The sequence below is a fragment of the Cebidichthys violaceus genome, unplaced genomic scaffold, assembly GCF_023349555.1.
Source record: "Cebidichthys violaceus isolate CVI_PGR_0920_01 unplaced genomic scaffold, fCebVio1.0.p SCAF_12, whole genome shotgun sequence".
NCBI lineage: Eukaryota > Metazoa > Chordata > Actinopteri > Perciformes > Stichaeidae > Cebidichthys > Cebidichthys violaceus.
In genome coordinates this window covers 346,227-367,540 of record NW_027176285.1, presented here as the reverse complement: position 1 = coordinate 367,540, position 21,314 = coordinate 346,227, and the positions used below count along the sequence as shown (strand labels likewise).

Below are 21,314 nucleotides of genomic sequence, written 5' to 3'. Positions count from 1 at the left end.
GTGTTCTACATGTGACGGATGTTATAGTGTTATAAACAGTGTATCGGAGGGAGGAGGAGGAGTTCATGTGTTTCTTTGATGGGTTGCACCAACCGATTCAAGTGAAGTTAGCTCCATTGTTAGCAACAACTTGGCCCAGGCTCTCTTAGGGTTTACCGGCTAAATATCAAACTGGTTTGAACGTTTTCTCACCGGCCCAACTCTAACCAGAAGCTTTCTTCAGGATGGAGTTTCACTAGTGAGTATTGTTGATGTGATGAAGCACTACTTAATGTTGCATCTGCTTTATTTAGGCTTTCCTCCTGAATGAAGACCTTGGTGACTCCCTGGACAGTGTAGAGGCTCTGCTGAAGAAACACGAGGACTTTGAGAAGTCCCTCAGTGCCCAGGAAGAGAAGATCACCGTAAGCTACTCCAGTTTGTCCACACATTCTATTCCTTAAGGACTGTTGCTACTCCATGGAAGTTGTACAATCCTCGGCAGCTTTTACATGAAATAGGATATATTTATCTCCTCTTGTACATCTGCAGGCCCTGGATGAGTTTGCTACCAAACTAATCCAGAACAACCACTATGCCAAAGAGGACGTGGCCACCCGCAGAGATGCTGTAAGTACCTCCGTCATCACTCCCTTGAATCAAAGCGCTTCAAATATGAGCTCTGAAGGCTTAAGCAGCTGGTAGGATTTTGTCACCATCACTCAGAAGCAACACGTCTTCTCTTCCTCTTCACATCTGTAGCTGCTCAGCCGGCGTAACGCCCTGCATGAGCGCGCTCAGTCTCGCCGTGCCGCCTTGGAGGACTCTTTCCACCTGCAGCAGTTCTTCAGGGACTCTGATGAGCTCAAGAGCTGGATCAACGAGAAGATGAAGACGGCCACGGATGAGGCTTACAAGGTAGTTCATCAAAGAGATGTCAATCCCCACGTTATCCTCGCTGTTTCTGAAGTCTCCGCTCTCTAACCTCCGTGCTTCTGCTCTCTTGACAACAGGACCCCTCCAACCTGCAGGGCAAGGTGCAGAAACACCAGGCGTTCGAAGCCGAGCTGTCGGCTAATCAGAGCCGCATTGATGCCCTGCAGAAGTCTGGCCAGGAGCTGCTGGATGGGAAGCATTATGCCTCTACTGAGGTAGCCGGCCGCATGGAGGAAGTCAGCTCCCAGTGGAAAAAACTGCTGGAGGCCACTGAGCTTAAAGGTACCGGCTGTAGGAGAGTAAACGGAGGTGCTGCAGTACATCAGTATATGAATAGATTTCATCCAAGTACACATTTAATATTGTCAAATGGGAAACTTTGCGATCAAATATGTCAGTACTATGGTATGTCAGTGTGGGAAAGACATTACTTTAATTCTCACTGAGACGTCTTCTTCATGAGAGACCTGAGGACAAGAGACATTCAGAGTCAAACAACATGTATGAAACCAGACATCTGCATCAATCAATAAGTACAACTACAAACAGAATACAACGATCTCATGAAGTACTGACTTCATGTATCTTTAGGACAGTTTGCAGTTTCTTCCATTTAGGTGCCGATGTACTGAATGTGTCCAGTAGGTGGAGCACTTGACTGACTAATTTCCTAATATTTGTAACTGTGTATTTTTATGACTTAGTTGATGATGATGAGAAACATGTTAGTTCATTAACTATAGGCCTGTTGGAAACATGCTGGTTAATAACCATGAGACGGTGATGTTTCCTCTGAACGGTGGAATGAAATGTGTCTATCCTGACATCACTGATGGTGTCACAGCTCTTGATGAGGTTTGATTTCTCCCATTTGTCTTTAGGCATCAAGCTCCGTGAGGCCAACCAGCAGCAGCAGTTCAACAGGAACGTGGAGGACATTGAGCTGTGGCTGTATGAGGTCGAGGGCCACCTGGCTTCAGACGATTATGGGAAAGACCTGACCAGTGTCCAGAACCTGCAGAAGAAACACGCACTGCTGGAGGCCGACGTGGCTGCTCACCAGGTACCCGATGTTAGGCTTACGTTACGAAGGCGTCTCTGATACGAACGGACACTCGTCTTTCTCTGTGGTTCACAGTAATTCAATCGCTAACGTATGAATTGTTCTCTCCCAGGATCGCATCGACGGCATAACAATCCAGGCTCGCCAGTTCCAAGAGGCGGGACACTTTGACGCCGACAACATCCGCAAGAAGCAGGAGGCTTTAGTGGGGCGCTATGAAGCTCTGCGGGAGCCCATGGCCGCACGCAAACAGAAGCTTTCCGACTCTCTGCGGCTCCAGCAGCTGTTCAGAGACGTGGAGGACGAGGAGACCTGGATCCGAGAGAAAGAGCCCATTGCTGCCTCTACTAACAGAGGTAAACGTCGTTAGCTATTGTTACTTGCATTATAAAATGGTCACTTTACAGAGTTAAGCGGTGAACTTGGAGGATGCTTCAGTTTCAGTTGAAGCACCACCCTCAGGTGTTTCAGATTAGTGAAGTTTTACAAAGCGTCACTCTTGATGTTTTCCTCAGGCAAAGACCTGATTGGTGTCCAAAACCTGCTGAAGAAGCACCAGGCGCTGCAGGCTGAGATCACCGGTCATGAGCCTCGCATTAAGGCTGTTACCCAGAAAGGAGACGCCATGGTGGAGGAAGGTATTCATTCAAAACACCTCGTTTGTCCTACGAGTTGATAGTGACCTTAAGCAGGTTCAAAATGCTGATCTTTCATCTGGGGGGTTCCCAGGACACTTTGCTGGAGAGGATGTGAAAGTGAAGCTGGCTGAACTACATGGACGCTGGGACACGCTGAAGGCCAAGGCCTCCCAGAGGAGACAGGATCTGGAGGACTCTCTGCAAGCCCAGCAGTACTTTGCTGATGCCAACGAGGCCGAGTCGTGGATGAGGGAGAAGGAGCCCATCGTGGGGAGTCCAGACTACGGCAAAGACGAGGACTCTGCTGAGGTACGCAAAATACCATCACGTCAATGTCACAGATGCATTTTCAACTACTTGCTAATGAAGTATAAACTGTATCATTTGTTAATATGTCAGCGTTTCTATCTTAAGCTCCGTCTGTGTTCATGTTAGTCATTGCACAGGCATCAACAGATATGCCTTTGACAGATGCAGCTGTGCTGAATAGTTTGTCTTCCTCAGGCTTTGCTGAAGAAGCACGAGGCCCTGATGTCTGACCTGAGCGCCTATGGCAGCAGCATCCATGCTCTAAAGGAACAGGCCCAGTCCTGCAGGGTAAAACGTCTTCCCTCTTCTCGCTCTGCAACATTGCACATGTGCTCAGCTTAATGGCAGCGCTTTGTCAGCTAATCAAACTTTCTTCAGTTAAAGCGGAACGGAAATCAGTGACTCTAAATGTGTGTTTAACTGAGCAGCAACAAGTGGCACCGACGGATGATGAGACCGGGAAGGAACTGGTCCTGGCCTTGTACGACTACCAGGAGAAGAGTCCCCGTGAGGTTACCATGAAGAAGGGGGACATCCTCACCCTGCTCAACAGCACCAACAAGGTACAGATCAGAACTGTCAGTCTGACTCCCCATGGACCGTTTCCATCACAATGTGTGGTGAACGTCCTTCTCCTCCCCGCTGCAGGATTGGTGGAAGGTGGAGGTGAACGACCGCCAGGGCTTTGTTCCCGCTGCTTACGTGAAGAAGCTGGACCCTACCCAGTCCTCGTCCAGGGAGAACCTGCTGGACGAACACGGCAGCATTGCACTGCGCCAAGACCAGATTGATAATCAGTAAGAAACCCACACATCACCTTAGAAAACGTAGTTTACTAACAGAATTCTCCTTTCCCACTGGACTCGTTAACGGTTCCTCTTCAGTGTCTTTCCTCTGCTCTTTAACCGTTCTTCACGTTCATCACATCCTGTTTCCTGCTCAGGTTGTAACAGTACTGACCTTGCCCCTGGCTTCTTTCTCTTGTCTCCTCTGCTGTCCTCTGGCTGTGTTTAACCACTTACTCTTGTCTCGTTGTGCGTCGCCTTGCCTCTGAGCAGGCTTCTCACCAAGGAGGCCTGCAGCGTGTCTGTACGCATGAAGCAGGTGGAAGAGCTGTGAGTAGGAACCAGCGTCCCTCTGCGTGTTGTTGTGATCGTGATGCCACTAAACATCATCACAGTTTTACATCCCTCCCAACCCCAACCCCTCATGTTGTGTGACGGTGTCTACGTCACGCTCCTCTTCTGTTCAGTCCGGGATAGAAGAAGCTTTCTCATCCTCTCATCCCAGGCTTGACTTTGGATCTTCATTTCAGATTTTTTTTTTTTGTCATATCATAAGCCGTTGTGTTCTGCACATATTACGCTTCATCATTATTGCACAGGTTACCTCATTGCTCAAGGTTCTAGTCAGAGAAGTTCTGCTGATCCAAGTGGCTCCAAGTCTATCTGGTCCAACTTTGAATTTGAGTTTACTTCAAATCAGTAGATTACAAAAAATATTATAAAACACATGTTAGGAAATACATGATGGATTAATAAATTAATAAAAACCAGCAATGACCCGGTCCACTGTGCAATGAAAGCTCTTTATGAACTCTGTTGGGTAGAACATTTCAATAACTTGATTATCAAATGATCTGAGTTTAGGACTTCTACTGAAGAGTTTTCACTGTTGGTAGATTATTCTCAGTGTTTATTGAAAACTCATTTTATGTATAACATGTCAGAGTCAAGATATTTTCAAGTTGCTCGTTCTGTTAGAGGAACAGTCAAAGAATATTGAAACACATTGGAAAAGATGGAACCAGCAACTGTTCTCCATCTTTGCCTGATAAATGACTTAAACAGCTTATCAATTATGAAAATACTTTTCTGTCAATGACTGATTTTGTCATTTAATGTTTTGAGAACTATCAAAAAAATACAAATTCCTCAAATGAGCAGATTCTCTTATTGAGTCTGTTCATTATTTAAAGTCCTGTTTTTAAATGAGGGCTGATGACCTTTTGAAGACGAATGAAGTGATTTGATTGAATTCTGTGGCTGCACCTTTCTTCAAGGTACGGAACTCTGCTGGAGTTGGGAGAGAAACGTAAGGACATGCTGGAGAAGAGCTGCAAGAAGTTCATGTTGTTCCGCGAGGCCAATGAGCTCCAGCAGTGGATCAATGAGAAGGAGAGCGCCCTCACTAATGAAGAGATGGGCTCTGACCTGGAGCAGGTCGAGGTCCTGCAGAAGAAGTTTGACGACTTCCAGAAGGTAACGTCGGCTCTCTGTCGACCCTCCGCTCTGTTTGTACCGGTCCCGTCTCATGAGATGTGACACGATGTTCTTTTGTTTGGTCCAGGACCTGAAGGCCAACGAGTCTCGTCTGAGGGACATCAACAAAGTGGCGTCTGAGCTGGAGTCTGAAGGCCTCATGGCTGAGGAGGCCCCCATGGTTCAGGCTCAGGTGAGTTCCTCTTCCCTGGCTTCACTTTGTGAGCCGTCTTCCATGTTTTATGTGTAAGTTAATGATCTCGTTTGTTTTCTGTCTGCAGCAGCAGCAGGAGCTGCTCGGTTCTGCTCCTGGCAAGGTTTGACCCTAAACTTGATTTTTAACAAACATTTTAAATATCACAGCAGTAAAATAAGACTCTGGTCTGACGCGTACATTTCATTAAACAGGATGAAGCCGATTCCAAGACCGCTTCTCCATGGAAGGTAAGCTTCATCTACCGTGTCAAATCTGTCTCCAGAAAACACATTCAAACGTTCAGCTGTTTCATGTCTTCATCTGATGCTGTAACTGTGCTGATGTCTGATGCTGGAATCTACTGCAATCACACCAAAGACATCTGACTGGCATCGTGATGTTACATGTCCTCATTAGACATGATGAGACATGGATGAGGAAGCCTCTTCTTTAATGTATACGTCTCAATCATTTACAAGTATTTGGTTTGATTGATCATAAGTCGGTGTCTGGTTGCAGTGCTTACTTTGTCCTGATTGTTGTCTTGGTTTGTCTTGGGAGAAGACGAAGACAAACCACTGAACACTCTTGACTGGTGTGGTGTCTTTCTGTTTTTCTCCTCCTCATGTTTTGTTCACCTTTGACTATAGAATGTACGCTTGGCTGTTCAAACAACGGCTAACTTTAATACTATCAAGGTAAGATGACCTCATTTAGGATGTTCCTTCCCTAGCTCTCCTCTCCTGTCCTGTGATCAGAAAGCTAACCATCATCATGGTTTCCTTGTTGGTGTTCTGTCTCTTCCTGTTGCATCCCGTTATCATCCATCATCCCATGTCTTTAGCGTCTTTTTTTGGTATTTTCTTCTTGCTGTCCGTGTGTTATGCAACGTTCTTCACACCCATCCTGTCTGAGCAGCAAACACTCTGTAAATCAGAACTTCTAGCACACACCGTATTTGCATGGTTATATGTGAGTTGATGTTTAATTTAGCGTTCCTCACCTTAAATCATTATCTCCAAGTTTATCCGATGATGCAGCTAAATGCTGATGATTCGATGTGCGTCTCTGTCTTCAGTTCAGAATGTAAATCAGTGCCGTTTTAACACTGAAGCTAGAAGGAACAGGCTGAGCGAACGCAGAGCGCAGCGTGTTGTTTTACCAGAGTTGTTTTATGTGCAGGAGCTGAATAATCGCTGGAGGTCCCTGCAGCAGCTGGCTGAAGACAGGAGCAACATGCTGGGCAGCGCCCACGAGGTGCAGCGGTTCCACAGGTACAAACCAGCTGGTGTCTGTGACATCACCTCCACACACACACACACACACACACACACACACAGAGAGAGGAACATACACGTTCCCTTCACATTTGACCATTTGTTGGTTTGTGCCTCCTCAGGGATGCTGATGAAACTAAGGAGTGGATTGAGGAGAAGAACCAGGCCCTCAACACTGACAACTACGGTCACGACCTGGCCAGTGTCCAGGCTCTGCAGCGCAAACACGAGGGCTTTGAGAGAGACCTGGCAGCTCTGGGGGATAAGGTCCGATTGTCTTTTAGTCATCTATATGAGTTGTATTGCTTCCCTTGAGTCCTTTACTCATTGTTCCCTACTCCTCTGCCTAGGTGAACTCTCTTGGGGAGACAGCGGAGCGTCTGATCCAGTCCCACCCAGAGGCAGTGGATGATATCCAGGAGAAATGCACCGAGCTGAACACGGCCTGGAGCAGCCTGGTGGGACGAGCCGATCAGCGCAAAGACAAGCTTGGCAACTCCCACGACCTGCAGCGCTTCCTGTCTGACTTCAGGTGAGGAGAGGACAGCGAGTGGAGGACACTGGGTCCGGTTTGTTTTTGGAGTGAAGAGATGCAGTCGATGCGTCTGGTATTTTTTGGTTACAACATCTCGTCTGTGCACAGAGATCTGATGTCCTGGATCAATGGCATACGAGGGCTGGTGTCCTCGGAGGAGCTGGCCAAAGACGTGACGGGAGCCGAGGCCCTTCTGGAAAGACACCAGGTACTGAACGCCTCCCTTCAGTTAAAGTACAACGCTGCAGATGTCACTGCAGGTTTGTGGCCGTTCAACACTGCCTGTCTTTCCTTTTTTCTGTCGTCCAGGAACACCGCACAGAGATCGACGCTCGTGCCGGTACCTTCCAGGCCTTTGAACAGTTTGGTCAGCAGCTGCTGGTGCGAGGCCACTATGCTAGTCCTGAGATCCAGCAGAAACTGGAGGCACTAGACAGCGAGCGCGCCGACCTCGAGAAGGCCTGGGTGCAGCGTCGCATGATGTTGGACCAGTGCCTGGAGCTCCAGGTACCGAGTGTTGAGCCGTGACGCGGCCATGTAGAAACCTTAACAATGTCGCCAGCTGTCTTTGTCCCTCCGCTGACCGACGTCCTTGTCCCTCTGCAGCTCTTCAACAGGGACTGTGAGCAGGCTGAGAACTGGATGGCAGCTCGTGAAGCCTTCCTCGCTAGTGATGACAAGGGGGACTCCCTGGACAGTGTGGAGGCCCTCATCAAGAAACACGAAGACTTCGACAAGGCCATTAACGTGCAGGTCAGTAAGGTGTTCTGCTCCTCAGGGAGGGCTTGTTAGGTCGATGGGGAGCGCTGTCTCTAAATGACTAAATGTCACCCGGCTGCAGGAGGAGAAGATTGCTGCTCTGCAGTCCTTTGCCGACCAGCTGATTGGAGCTGATCATTACGCCAAACCTGATATCTTCAACCGCCGCAATGAGGTCCTTGACAGGTAGGGAATATTTGGAGACATATCAGTTCCGTTACTCAACTTTCAGCCTGTTTGTCTTCAACATCGTCCTCTTGGTTCCAAACAGCCCAGTGTTGCCAACTCTGTCCCAATGACCGTAGCGAGCAGCACCAGATCCAAAAGTCACTAAATGTAGTGAGACAGTCTGAAAGTGGTCGACGCTGACAGTCCGTCTCTCCAGACCTCCCTCCTAACACACTCCCAGAATGATCACGACATGAACAAACTACTCTAGAAGTTGTTGGATCGCACATGCTTGGGTTTGAGCTTTGTTTTAAACTCCGTCTTTTGACGTTTTGAAAGGTGGCGCCGGCTGAAGGCTCAGATGATCGAAAAGCGTTCCAAGCTGGGTGAATCCCAGACGCTGCAGCAGTTCAGCAGGGATGTGGACGAGATCGAGGCCTGGATCAGCGAGAAGCTGCAGACTGCGACCGATGAGTCCTACAAGGACCCCACCAACATCCAGGTACGCACTCTGCTTCTACCAGCTAGTCTGGAGGAGTGCATGGAATCCCTCCAGAGTGGTTTGAACACATTTAGATCTTCTTCACACATGGTGATTGATTCTAGGACATGTGTCCTCAGCTAACTTCTTAACCGTGTCACATCCCTCCCCGTGTCCCGTCTGAAGTGACACTGAATTTCTCTCCCACTGTCTTATTTTGTTTTTTATAGCTGTCCAAGCTGCTGGTAAGTTTGAGTAGTGTGTCAGCTGACTAACAGCCGAGCAGGTTGTCTTCATGTGTCCATGTCTGCTGTGTGTGTTTAGACACCATGTAGAACAAGCACTCCGTCCATCTTCAGTTTGTCCATCATCAGCACTGTCCAGTGGCAGCTTCTTTTTTTATTTTCTTAATTTAAAAGAAATGGCTCAATTCCGTCTTAATTTTCATATTTTATTTCTAGGTTTGTTTTGTCATCACAGCTGTTGGGTGTGGCTTCCATCTGTATTTTCAGTTCTTGAGGAGGTCGTCTTTAAACTTGCTTCACATGTTTGACAGCAGGCGTAGAGTTTGACACTAAAGTGTCAAGCGGACAAATTCTAAATTGTTGTCTCTGTGCCCAGCTGGCCGTTTGTTTGATTAAAGACAGTATTTCCTGAAGGTCATGAACATGAAGCAGCTTTGAAGAGACTCTTCCTGCAGTGGCTCTGTCACAGTGGCTCTGCTGCAGACAGACTGCCGTCCTCTCCGCTGTCGTCTTGTGTTCTTCACTTGTTTGCTGATGTGTGTCTGTGGATGTCGTGATCGTTGTCGTTTGTTGTATTTGTTACCCTCTAGTTTTAGAAGCGTTGTGAAGCTGAGCTTAATGTCAGCCTCATGATGCTGCAGGTAAAGATTTATCAATCAAGCGTAGTTTTGTCCCAGCTCTTGTGCAGAATGTAAGTATGAAGGCAATGCTAGATGATAAGTGTTAATCTCAGTAGAAGGAGAATATGTGCTCTATAAGTCCACCTTGTGATGCTCACGTGTGTGTGTGTGTGTGTGTGTGTGTGTGTGTGTGTGTGTGTGTGTGTGTGTGTGTGTGTGTGTGTGTGTGTGTGTGTGTGTGTGTGTGTGTGTGTGTGTGTGTGTGTGTGTGTGTGTGTGTGTGTGTGTGCGTGCGTGCGTGCGTGCGTGCGTGCGTGCGTGCGTGCGTGTGTCAGAGTAAGCATCAGAAACATCAGGCGTTTGAGGCCGAGCTGCACGCCAACGCAGACCGAATTCGAGGGGTCATTGACACCGGCAACACCCTGATCCAGAGAGGAGCCTGTGCCGGCAGCGAGGACGCAGTCAAGGTTTGTTCATTACATGTTCAAACTGCAAAATATATCAAATCAGCAGCCAAGTGTTGTGATAGTGTTAACTAGTGGCAGAGAGTACAAAACAGAAGTACAAGTCAACATTACATTTTAAATGTTTCTGGCTGCTTCCTGTTAATGGATCTTAATGTACCGTGCCAGTTTAGATACAATCTTACAAGATAGAACTTAACAATTAGTCATTTTTATATCATAATTAAGAATGTAGCAAGTGACTGGTTGAGTTTGACTGTTTCACTGGTCAGAAAAGTCCCAATTAGATATTTTCATCAAATCATTCAACGCTAGCAAGACATGTTGAAAGTCAATGGAAAGCTTTCCACAGGTCGTGTGAGAGAACACCATCTTACCTGCAGGAGTGAAGTGAAATAACTCTAATCATCACTTGTGTTCCTCAGGCGCGCCTCGGCGCTCTGGATGAACAGTGGCAGTTCCTCGTCAACAAATCTGCAGAGAAGAGCCAGAAACTCAAAGAAGCCAACAAGCAGCAGAATTTCAACACCGGCATCAAAGACTTTGACTTCTGGCTCTCTGAGGTGAGCGTCCGCATGCCAGACACATGAAGAACAACGTTGACCACCGACGGACAGACGATCATTAAGTCTGCTGCACTTTGCTTTGTCCAGGTGGAAGCTCTTCTCGCCTCTGAGGATTATGGCAAAGATCTGGCCTCAGTGAACAACCTGCTGAAGAAACACCAGCTGCTGGAGGCCGATATCTCTGCCCATGAGGTTTGTAGCTGCTTATAATAACAAATGGCTCTGATGTGGGTCAGCTGTACCTCAGGGAACACAAAAGACGTCCTCCCTCCTCCCTGCAGGATCGCCTGAAGGATCTGAACGGCCAGGCTGACAGCCTGATGGGCAGCGACGCCTTCGACACCTCGCAGGTGAAGGACAAGCGTGACGCCGTCAACGGCCGCTTCACTAAGATCAAGAGCATGGCCGCCGGGCGCCGGGCCAAGCTCAACGAGTCCCACCGCCTGCATCAGTTCTTCAGGGACCTGGATGATGAAGAGTCTTGGATCAAGTAAGAGAGTCTCCCTGGGATCTGTTGTCTGCAAAGGGATCAGGAGGGAGAAAACAAAGCATAATGTTGTCAGAGCGCCATCTAGTGGGTACAGCCACATCTAGAAGTGAATTCATTCAGTAATATACAAAGCCAGTTATTGTTCACATCAATGTGTTGATTTTTTAAACAAAGGAGTGAGGAGGGAGGCGACCTTGTGACGGTAGAAGCTCCAGAGTGTCGACCTGTACGAACACATCTAGACACACGATCGTTAACGTCACTCAAACACAGCTTGAACGCAAATATGCACGATGACGAATTCACATTTGTGTCCCGACCCGCGCAGAGAAAAGAAGTTGCTCGTCAGTTCGGAGGACTATGGACGTGATTTGACAGGAGTGCAGAATCTGAGGAAGAAACACAAGAGGCTGGAGGCCGAGCTGGGAGCCCACGAGCCGGCCATTCAGGTAACGGCTCTGTTCATCCCACCTCGTTCTTGATATCTGTACAGGTTCTATAGGCCTCAGAGGTCGTGTACAGCAGCCCTGCAGTCTGTTCACGCCCCTCAAAAGACTTACACCACATTCTGACTGTTTCCATATCCATATTCTTTGTGTACTAAAGACGGTGTAGCTTTGGTATTCAGTGATGAGACCTTTGCTTTGTGCTCTCAGTCGGTGCTGGACACTGGGAAGAAGCTGTCCGATGACAACACCATCGGCCAGGAGGAGATCCAGCAGAGGCTGGCTCAGTTTGTCGACCACTGGAAGGAACTGAAAGACTTGTCTGGAGCTCGGTAAGCCTGCTGAGCTACACGCCCTCCTGCAGGACACACACACACACACACACGTAGAAATAGGTGTGTGACTGACTGTGTGTGTGTGTGTGTGTGTGTGTGTGTGTGTGTGTGTGTGTGTGTGTGTGCGTGTGCTCTCCCAGGGGACAGAGGCTGGAGGAGTCTCTGGAGTACCAGCAGTTTGTGGCGAACGTGGAAGAGGAAGAGGCATGGATTAATGAGAAGTTGAATCTAGTGGGGAGCGAGGACTACGGAGACACACTGGCTGCTGTGCAGGTGCTTATCTAACACACCCGTTACACACATTCAGTAAGTGATGATGATGTTTGCTGAATGTCAAGGAAACCTCTCTGTTCAACAGGGCTTGCTGAAAAAGCACGAAGCGTTTGAGACTGACTTCACCGTTCACAGGGACCGAGTCAACGACGTGTGCACTAACGGAGAGGACCTCATCAAGAAGGTGCTGACTTCACAGCATCCAGAGGAAATACTCTACGTTCAAGAAGCATTCGCGCACGTTTACCAAGACCGCTTGTGTGTTTCTAACAGAACAACCATCACATAGACAACATCAGTGCCAAGATGTCGGCTCTGCGAGGCAAAGTGTCTGAGCTGGAGAGGGCAGCCGCTCAGAGGAAGGCCAAGCTGGATGAGAACTCCGCCTTCCTGCAGTTCAACTGGAAGGCCGACGTGGTGGAGTCCTGGATCGGTACGAACGCATAACGTCTGTCTGTCTGTCTACTGGTTGTCTACATACTGGATGTACTAGGCGTAGCGTAGTCTGGACTTCTCTCTAACATTTCTGAACCTGTGTGTTTAGGTGAGAAAGAGAACAGCCTGAAGACTGACGACTACGGCAGAGACCTGTCCTCTGTCCAGACCCTGCTCACCAAGCAGGTACTGTTCTGCAGCAGTGTTCTACTTGTACCTCTGTAGTGTGTTACTCTCTCCGGTGACAACGTCTTTGTTCTGCGTCCGTCTGCAGGAGACGTTTGATGCCGGTCTCCAGGCCTTCCAGCAGGAGGGCATCACCAACATCACGGCTCTCAAGGACCAGCTGCTGGCCGCCAAGCACGTCCAATCGAAAGCCATCGAAGCTCGTCACGCCGCCTTGATTAAGCGCTGGAACCAGCTGCTGTCCAACTCGGCCTCTCGCAAAAAGAAGCTTCTGGAGGCTCAAGAGCACTTCAGAAAGGTAGAGGCCAGAAGAGCACCCTCTGCTCAAGGGGGTCAAAGCATTTCACCAAAGCTACGCTGATGTTAGTAAAGTGGACTCGTTTAAAGGATCATGTCTTCTTCACAGGTGGAGGATTTGTTCCTAACGTTTGCCAAAAAGGCATCAGCTTTCAACAGCTGGTTTGAGAATGCAGAGGAGGATCTGACGGACCCGGTTAGGTGCAACTCTCTGGAGGAGATCCGGGCGCTGCGTGAAGCCCACGAGGCCTTCCGCTCCTCGCTGAGCTCCGCTCAGGCCGACTTCAACCAGCTGGCCGAGCTGGACCAGCAGATCAAGAGCTACCAGGTGGTGTCCAACCCCTACACCTGGTTCACCATGGAGGCCCTGGAGGAGACCTGGAGAAACCTGCAGAAGATCATCAAGGTCTCTACATCAAAGATGATTTATGCATTCACACACGTTCACAAATAAACCTGCTAATGTTTTCATTCACTTCTCCTCCGAGCGACATTGTTATTCTCCCTCCAGTGTGAAGTGTGAAGCACATGCACAACGTTCTGGGTGTCAGTAGTAGCTTCACACAGCAATGTTGGCTCAGGGCCGACTGGATGGATCCGATCTGTTCATCGTCATCATTGGTTACGTCAGTCAAAGGAGTCATAGCGAGGCTTTAAGGATGCTCAACAGGGCCTCCTGAAGGCAAACAAGTTATCGCATAACGGTAGCTTAATGTAAAGATACGGGTAAAGAGCAAACGGAACACTATTTTCTTTTTAGTATATGAACCAGTAAATACCAGACGTCAGTCTGCAGCTCATTGCAGGAGGTCAGGTCTGGTGACCCCTTCACAGCTTGATTTAGTTGGGATTAGTTTAATCAAATGATTTTTTTGAAGGAAGTGTAAATTGTGCCCCACGTCTTCATGGTTAGTAGTCAATGGACACGACGATGACTGATGTTTGTGTGTAGGCTGTCATCATGTTCTAGTTGAGGCTGAAGATGACCTCACTGTCTGCTCTCTGTTGTAGGAGCGAGAGCTGGAGCTGCAGAAGGAGCAGAGGAGGCAAGAAGAAAACGACAAGCTGCGTCAAGAGTTTGCTCAACACGCCAACGCTTTCCACCAGTGGCTGCAGGAGACCAGGTACAGTGACAGTGTGTCTCAGCTGCACACTCACTGCTGTTGAATTACTGCATTTCATACTCTGAGTATGTGGAAGTACCTTCAAACTTTGGGCAGCGTTTGTCTCTGAATAAGCTCGGCACACAGCAGCTCTGGTCTCTTGTACCGAGCGTCAGATTAGAACTCGTCATGAAACCTGTTCAGTGCTGTTCACACTGGTTTGTCATGTTGTTGCCTCGTGCTAACCTGTGTTCTCTCTCTCTCTCTCTCTCTCTCTCTCTCTCTCTCTCTCTCTCTCTCTCTCTCTCTCTCTCTCTCTCTCTCTCTCTCTCTCTCGTAATCAGGACGTATCTTCTGGATGGGTTAGTATCGCCTCTTCTCTCTGTGTGTTTATGAGTGTTGGGTGTGAAAACTGCTGATGAAAGTAAATCTTGCAGCGTCAGTCTGCAAACAGTCGCTGTGTCTTTGCTCCATTCTTTTTCTCTGAAGTTTAACCTCTGGTCTTCCCCCTCCTCTCTTTGAATAGCATAGCCTATCGACGGGTTGTCTGTGTCTATCAGTACCAAGTAGCTGATGATCTTTCTGGAAGGTCAACCTCTTTTCTTTCGCTTTTTCTGACCCACGCAGTGCCGTCAGGGCTGTGAGCTCCACCTTCCTGCTGTACTAACATTCACGCAGTCAGACTCACAGCTGCACTCTACTGTACACAGTGGACTGGCTAGGTGTCACCTTGTGTACTTCAGGGATGGAAACTGTACATACACACACATTCTAAACCATACAGAAGCAGCTTTTGGTGGGTCCCTGTGAATGAGACGGTCTTGTGTGTGCAGTAGCCCTAACCGTGCATGGTTTGGGTTACCAGTAGATATTTGGCATGAATGCAGCTTCACTTCTCTGGAGTCTTCTTAATAAGCAGTGTGTCAGAGTGAGGGCAGTGGTTCCATCACACTGCGCTGCTCCCTCTAACACCAGCGTCTGTTGTCAGATCGTGTATGGTGGAAGAATCTGGTACCCTGGAGTCCCAGCTGGAGGCCACTAAGGTAAATATCTCTCTGCTAGTCGAAGACCAAGACCTTTGTTAGCTGAACTCTGAGCGGAGGTATTGTGTGTGTGTGTGTGTGTGTGTGTGTGTGTGTGTGTGTGTGTGTGTGTGTGTGTGTGTGTGTGTGTGTGTGTGTGTGTGTGTGTGTGTGTGTGTGTGTGTGTGTGTGTGTGTGTGTGTGTGTGTGTGTGTGTGTGTGTGTGTAGCGTAAGCACCAGGAGATCCGGGCCATGCGCAGCCAGCTGAAGAAGATTGAAGACCTGGGTGCAGCTATGGAGGAAGCACTGATCTTGGACAACAAGTACACAGAGCACAGTACAGTGGGCCTGGCCCAACAGTGGGACCAACTGGACCAGCTGGGAATGAGGATGCAGCACAACCTGGAGCAGCAGATACAGGCCAGGTACCCCCCAACACTCAGTCCCAGTTACACTGCAGCTACAGGAAAGCGTTGCTGCTTTAAGCTCGAGTTCCTCCCTCTTCATCTTTCAGGAACACCACTGGAGTGACAGAGGAGGCCCTGAAGGAGTTCAGCATGATGTTCAAGTAAGTGGCTTTGAGCCGACTCCATCAGGACATGGTTCTGTGTCTGGTCCTCATCCACACGTCTACATTTGCAGGCACTTCGACAAGGAGAAGTCCGGCCGTCTGAACCACCAAGAGTTCAAGTCCTGTCTGCGCTCGCTCGGCTATGATCTGCCCATGGTGGAGGAAGGAGAACCTGATCCTGAGTTTGAGGCCATACTCGACACGGTGGATCCAAACAGGTCCGTCACATGTCCGGGGACTTACATCGATGTGGACTGTAGCATGGCGGTATGGTATTTAACAGTTGCATTCGCTGCCTAACTGAGAGGGATCTGTCTGCAGGGACGGAAACGTGTCGTTGCAGGAGTACATGGCGTTCATGATCAGCCGCGAGACGGAGAACGTCAAGTCCAGTGAGGAGATCGAGAGCGCCTTCCGGGCTCTCAGTACAGAGAACAAACCCTACGTCACTAAAGAAGAGCTCTACCAGGTCCGATGTGTTCACTTGTCAGTCTGGGTTCAGCCTGAGGGCCAGGTCTTGGTGGAGGTCTAACTGTCCCCTTCTCTCTTTCAGAACCTGAGCAAGGAGCAGGCGGACTACTGCCTCTCACACATGAAGCCCTATCTCGACGGCAAGGGCCGAGAGCTGCCGTCGGCTTTCGACTTTGTTGAATTCACTCGCTCGCTCTTCGTCAACTGACCCGTCGTCCACCAGGGACCAATCGGGACGCGTTTCCCCACACACACACACACACACACACACTTCAACACCAACACGCAGCTAAAAGTGCATGATTGTGGCACTAGGAATACTCACTAATAACGTCTGTACTCTATTTATCTCGCTCTACCCTTAACTCTTTGTGCTCCTCATCATAGTGGATCTGTCTACATTTGATCGTGATTGTTTTAGCTCATGCTTTCAATGCATTTAAGAACCTAATAGTAACAGTGATGTTGATAACGACACCTTAACAACTGCAGTGTGCTTTAATAAACGCTACTGGTTAGAACTGGAAACCTCTCCTGTTTTGATTTCATTTACACAATTCAAATTTTTATTTTTCAAAACACAGTTCACATAAATTAGTGCTACGCCGCCGTCTTCAACGCGTCTCATTCTGCCACCTGATTGGCGATCTGCTCCAGCTGGCTGCTCTCTCTGGGGCTCTGCTCCGTCAAATCGTGGCTCAGCTGCCAAATGCAGACCGTCCCATTAGTTTTCCCCAATGCCAAGAGGTGAGGGTTCTGACTGTTGAAGGCCAAACAGGTCGCAGCTCGGTCCGCCCCGCCCGGCTCGATGGTGGCCGCTGGTCTCAGCGACCGGCGGCCCAGGTCGAATATCTGCACCTCACCTTAGACGGAGACAAGCGGTGCAGAAAGTCAACTAGGATACAAATGTCTGACGAGTGACCTTTGAACTATAGTGTGTGATGGAATTATACGTCATCAACCAGTCTGCTTCCTGCTCTGAATGACGTGTTAATCCAGCACACTAAATGTTCACTGTACCTTGTCCAGTGGCTGCTACAAACACCAGTGGTCTGGTTGGAGACCACTGCACCTGGAACACGTAGGAGTCTGAAACCCTGAGAGAGAGCAGCGGGTTGGCCTGCAGCAGAGAGTGGACGTGGGCCAGACCATCAGTCCCGGCACTCACAAACAGGTTCCTGCAGACAACAGCAGACCCGCATCAGGACAAAGTCACCGGTGAAGCATCTGTGAACTACCTGCTGATCACTTCTGAAATGATTTGTTCAATGAGTGGAGCTGAGACCTGTGGAAAGGGGAGCAGTGGATGGAGTGCACGGGGCCGCTGAGGGGCCGAAAAAGGAAGACCGCCGGGGCTCTCAGTGTCATGTTGTGGCCTTCAGAAGGCGCAGCAGCCGGCGTCTGGGAGGAGAAGGAGCATCTGAGCAGCAGGCCGCCCTCAGAGCCCACCAAGAAGGTGTCGGGGTCCCAGGGGGACAGAGCCAGGGAGGTGACACCCACAGTGCTGCTGCCTCGGGCCTATGGGCAACACAAAACTACATGTTTGTCACGCTTTACCCACACTGCAGCACACAGTAGTTTGGAAATGTACTTAGTTATTTTCTTAGGGCTTGTGTGAGCTTTAATTCTGGTCCTTTATATCTGCCTCCTAATCAGTAATCCCATTATACTGTATGTGCCCTGTGTGCGTCATCCTTTAACTTTCCACTTGAATGAACTATAGGATTGAATGTGGACTCCCTGAGGCAGTGATGCAGTACGGTGGGTTTCAGGAAGTGCACACTGTTTGTTTGTGACACTAACAGAACGGTTCAGTTTGGGTTCAGTATTCATCCTCATCCTCACCTTGAAGCTGGTGTTGCTGCTGTGGGGAACCTGCTGTCGCACTAAGGCGTAGCCAGCATTCAGGACTAAGCTGCCCAGGTCCGAGTCCACCGTCCACAGCAGCACCCGTCCTCCTGAACAAGCACTGAGCACCCCAAACTCTCCTTTCTTCTGCAGGGGCACCCAGGCGACCTACACACACACACACACACACACACACACACACACACACACACACACACACACACACACACACACACACACACACACACACACACACACACACACACACACCCCTTCTTATCCACCAATCACACTTATAATTCAAATATCAGTTTACAGTACGGCTCTCTTAGTGGTTTTGGACTGAAGCTGATGCATCAAAGAGCCTTCATATGGTGTCCATGGTCAGAGTCCTACCAGTGGTGGACCTCACTGATGGATGAGAGCTCCAACAGAAATCAAACTTATTGTGTCGACTCGCCTCATAAACGGGCTCTCTGTGGCCGTCTGCTGACATCCCAGTTTGGACCAGCACAGGGTCCTGAGTCCGACTGGTGTCCCAGACCACCACCTCTCCACTGTAAAGACCCCCTGCAGCCACAACAGTGTGCGCGTGCGCGTGCACACACACACACACACACACACACACACACACACACACACACACACACACACACACACACACACACACACACACACACACACACACACACACACACACACACACACACACACACACACACACACACACACAAGCTAAGTTGTTAACTGTGTGATCGCACAGACAAACATTCCTCAGTGAAAAGAATGAAACACAACAATCATTTCCTCTGCTGTCTGCATGGTCACTGATGTTCTCATGAAGATCAGTGTACTGAACACTAGTTCTACTCGGCGTGTGAACACGGTTTAGCGTGTTCTGTTCTACTCGGCGTGTGAACACGGTTTAGCGTGTTCTGTTCTACTCGGCGTGTGAACACGGTTTAGCGTGTTCTGTTCTACTCGGCGTGTGAACACGGTTTAGCGTGTTCTGCAGCTCTGACGTCTGAACTTGTCCTGCGTTACAAACTAAATACATTTAGCAGGTAATAACGCAGGATGCTTTTGAGTTGCATTATGGGAACTCGAGGACCCGGTGTTTTTGGAAGAATAAGAAAAACCCCAACAGGAGCTTAATGAAGAAATAAATGAAGTGCAGCTTGCTTTGTACCGCTCTGCTCTGGATTCATCTAGAGCCAGGATCCGACTATCAGAAGGTTTACATCTGGTCTCAGTCTAGTGAGGATCAGGTCGCCAGCTGAACAGCATGTTTTTGTTGGAAACCTCACATTTAGTTGAGCTAATTGTGTCTGCGATGACCTGCGTCACAGTAATCAGTTTGTGATGTAAAAGTCCAGACTGGCACAGTACCTGCGATGAGGGCGGGCTGGTTGGGATGACAGCACAGAGCGGTGACTGCAGTGGGAACATCGATGACCAGGTCCGCTTGTTTGGGATTCAGACTGCGACGGTCCAGGTTCCACGTACAGACACACGACCTCTCAGTGCTCCAGTCGCCATCGTCAATCCTGCCCACCAAAAACACACACACACACACACACATATATATATGTATATATATATATATATATATATATATATACATATGTATATATATATATATACATATGTATATATACATATGTATATATATATATATATATATATATATATGTATATATATATATATATATATACATATGTATATATACATATGTATATATATATATATATATATACATATGTATATATACATATGTATATATATATATATATATATATATGTATATATATATATATATATATATATATACATACATATGTATATATACATATATATATATATATATATATATATATATATATATATATATATATATATATATATATATATACATATGTATATATACATATATATATATATATATATATATATACACATATATATATATATATATATATATATACACATATGTATATATACATATGTATATATACACTGTGTGTGTGTGTGTGTGTGTGTGTGTGTGTGTGTGTGTGTGTGTGTGTGTGTGTGTGTAAATAGAGAGAGAGAGAGATGATAGATTAGGTGAAGCGCTGACATACCGACCGTAGGCACAAGCAATAACTGAACCTGTACAACTCCAGGACACACTGGTTACATGAAGACCTCTCTCCTGTGCGCTGGCATGTTGAAGGCAATGGAGGCATGAAACCTGCAAACATGAACACAAACTCATCAGGAGCGACTACAGACGTTCAGGCTCTCTTTTGGATACTCACCAGCTGATTCTGATCTTCCCAGTTCACCTGGAACTCATCAAAGGCGTGACTCCTGTCATTCCTGACCAGCTCTCTGATGACCGTGTCCTCAACCCGCAGCAGGAAGTCCTTGAGGCCGGGTGGCTCCAGCTCGTCGTGGTCTCGCTGGAGGAGCTGCTCTCCGGCCTGATACTGTGGGTCCGTTTGGGTACAGCTGATGGTAGTCCACCGGGTCTGGACCTCTGCCTCAGCACTGTGCACCGCTCTGGTCTGACAGCCTCTCTGAATACCAGCAAATAAAGGCTCTTCTATTTCATCATACTGTGACTGCAATCACAGTTGAGACTTCTAACATGATTGTGACTAAAGGAAGTGCAATATTGATGCATTGTGTATAGAAAAGCCACTTAAACTGAAGTTGTAGTTTTTAGGTGAGTGTAACTGTGTAACACGTCCTTAAACAAATCTGTGATGACAAGTGTTCTCATACTCAAATGGTCTAAAGCAGTAGGTTGTTTAATGTTGTGTTCAAGTTCCCTTGTGGTCGTTCAATCTCCGAGCAACACCTGAACGTGACATGTGTCCGCTAATTCTAACTACTGTGCAACCGTGTTTTAATACATGGAATATTCTGTAACTACAGATATAAAGTACGATATGATTCATAGGAACAGAGAGAACGTTTCACTGTCAAACATACCGACTCCTGCGCCGCCTGCTGAGATCTCCTCCACAGAGAGCGGACACTCACGGGCTCCAGGGCTTCGTCAGTAAACATGCTGGTGCTTCAAATACAAGCTAATGGTGAACATTAACTAGCTCAAATAGCGTTCTCTGCATTCACACAGGTTTGACAGAATAGTAGCCGTGTGGCTCATTTCACTCCGCTAACGTTAGCTCGGGTCCGCTAACGTTAGCTCGGGTCCGCTAACGTTAGCTCGGGTCCGCTAACGTTAGCTCGGGTCCGCTAACGTTAGCTCGGCTAGCTGTTTCCCTGAACGTTTAACGACGCTGGGGCCATTTTCCTCAACGCTAGCGTCACCTTGGTTACGGAGATAA

General features: G+C 48.1%; 2 protein-coding genes across 14 annotated transcripts in view; one reads left to right on the top strand and one right to left on the bottom strand.

The window, feature by feature from the left end:
* The window catches only part of sptan1 (spectrin alpha, non-erythrocytic 1), a 26,112-nt gene extending 9,457 nt beyond the window's left edge, over window positions 1–16,655 (top strand). For 2 of the 13 annotated variants that reach the window (XM_068705717.1, XM_068705719.1), the window contains exons 11-57: window positions 294–404; window positions 532–609; window positions 742–897; window positions 993–1,197; window positions 1,797–1,978; window positions 2,091–2,334; window positions 2,494–2,616; window positions 2,708–2,925; window positions 3,121–3,213; window positions 3,354–3,488; window positions 3,574–3,722; window positions 3,984–4,040; window positions 4,988–5,186; window positions 5,275–5,379; window positions 5,468–5,503; window positions 5,595–5,630; window positions 6,033–6,080; window positions 6,565–6,656; window positions 6,782–6,926; window positions 7,010–7,191; window positions 7,303–7,402; window positions 7,504–7,701; window positions 7,801–7,947; window positions 8,036–8,139; window positions 8,461–8,623; window positions 8,833–8,847; window positions 9,803–9,934; window positions 10,357–10,494; window positions 10,585–10,689; window positions 10,779–10,987; window positions 11,316–11,436; window positions 11,644–11,765; window positions 11,909–12,041; window positions 12,127–12,225; window positions 12,315–12,474; window positions 12,586–12,662; window positions 12,751–12,960; window positions 13,069–13,365; window positions 13,971–14,083; window positions 14,407–14,424; window positions 14,589–14,651; window positions 15,051–15,105; window positions 15,314–15,510; window positions 15,600–15,653; window positions 15,728–15,874; window positions 15,978–16,125; window positions 16,210–16,655. In XM_068705717.1, the coding sequence (XP_068561818.1) occupies window positions 294–404; window positions 532–609; window positions 742–897; window positions 993–1,197; window positions 1,797–1,978; window positions 2,091–2,334; window positions 2,494–2,616; window positions 2,708–2,925; window positions 3,121–3,213; window positions 3,354–3,488; window positions 3,574–3,722; window positions 3,984–4,040; window positions 4,988–5,186; window positions 5,275–5,379; window positions 5,468–5,503; window positions 5,595–5,630; window positions 6,033–6,080; window positions 6,565–6,656; window positions 6,782–6,926; window positions 7,010–7,191; window positions 7,303–7,402; window positions 7,504–7,701; window positions 7,801–7,947; window positions 8,036–8,139; window positions 8,461–8,623; window positions 8,833–8,847; window positions 9,803–9,934; window positions 10,357–10,494; window positions 10,585–10,689; window positions 10,779–10,987; window positions 11,316–11,436; window positions 11,644–11,765; window positions 11,909–12,041; window positions 12,127–12,225; window positions 12,315–12,474; window positions 12,586–12,662; window positions 12,751–12,960; window positions 13,069–13,365; window positions 13,971–14,083; window positions 14,407–14,424; window positions 14,589–14,651; window positions 15,051–15,105; window positions 15,314–15,510; window positions 15,600–15,653; window positions 15,728–15,874; window positions 15,978–16,125; window positions 16,210–16,335 (6,045 nt within the window). In that variant the 3' untranslated portion in view covers window positions 16,336–16,655. The remainder of the gene's footprint in view (window positions 1–293; window positions 405–531; window positions 610–741; window positions 898–992; window positions 1,198–1,796; window positions 1,979–2,090; window positions 2,335–2,493; window positions 2,617–2,707; window positions 2,926–3,120; window positions 3,214–3,353; window positions 3,489–3,573; window positions 3,723–3,983; window positions 4,041–4,987; window positions 5,187–5,274; window positions 5,380–5,467; window positions 5,504–5,594; window positions 5,631–6,032; window positions 6,081–6,564; window positions 6,657–6,781; window positions 6,927–7,009; window positions 7,192–7,302; window positions 7,403–7,503; window positions 7,702–7,800; window positions 7,948–8,035; window positions 8,140–8,460; window positions 8,624–8,832; window positions 8,848–9,802; window positions 9,935–10,356; window positions 10,495–10,584; window positions 10,690–10,778; window positions 10,988–11,315; window positions 11,437–11,643; window positions 11,766–11,908; window positions 12,042–12,126; window positions 12,226–12,314; window positions 12,475–12,585; window positions 12,663–12,750; window positions 12,961–13,068; window positions 13,366–13,970; window positions 14,084–14,406; window positions 14,425–14,588; window positions 14,652–15,050; window positions 15,106–15,313; window positions 15,511–15,599; window positions 15,654–15,727; window positions 15,875–15,977; window positions 16,126–16,209) is intronic. The other 11 variants (XM_068705720.1, XM_068705724.1, XM_068705723.1 and 8 more) reach the window with 11 other exon arrangements.
* Window positions 16,650–21,314, bottom strand: dync2i2 (dynein 2 intermediate chain 2). The gene is made up of 9 exons (XM_068705732.1): window positions 20,956–21,314; window positions 20,277–20,537; window positions 20,100–20,209; window positions 19,365–19,522; window positions 18,436–18,545; window positions 17,973–18,143; window positions 17,413–17,645; window positions 17,148–17,305; window positions 16,650–16,990 (listed from the first exon to the last, which is right to left on the bottom strand). Exons 1-9 carry the CDS (start codon window positions 21,031–21,033, stop codon window positions 16,752–16,754), a joined length of 1,518 nt encoding a protein of 505 aa, XP_068561833.1. The 5' UTR covers window positions 21,034–21,314; the 3' UTR covers window positions 16,650–16,751.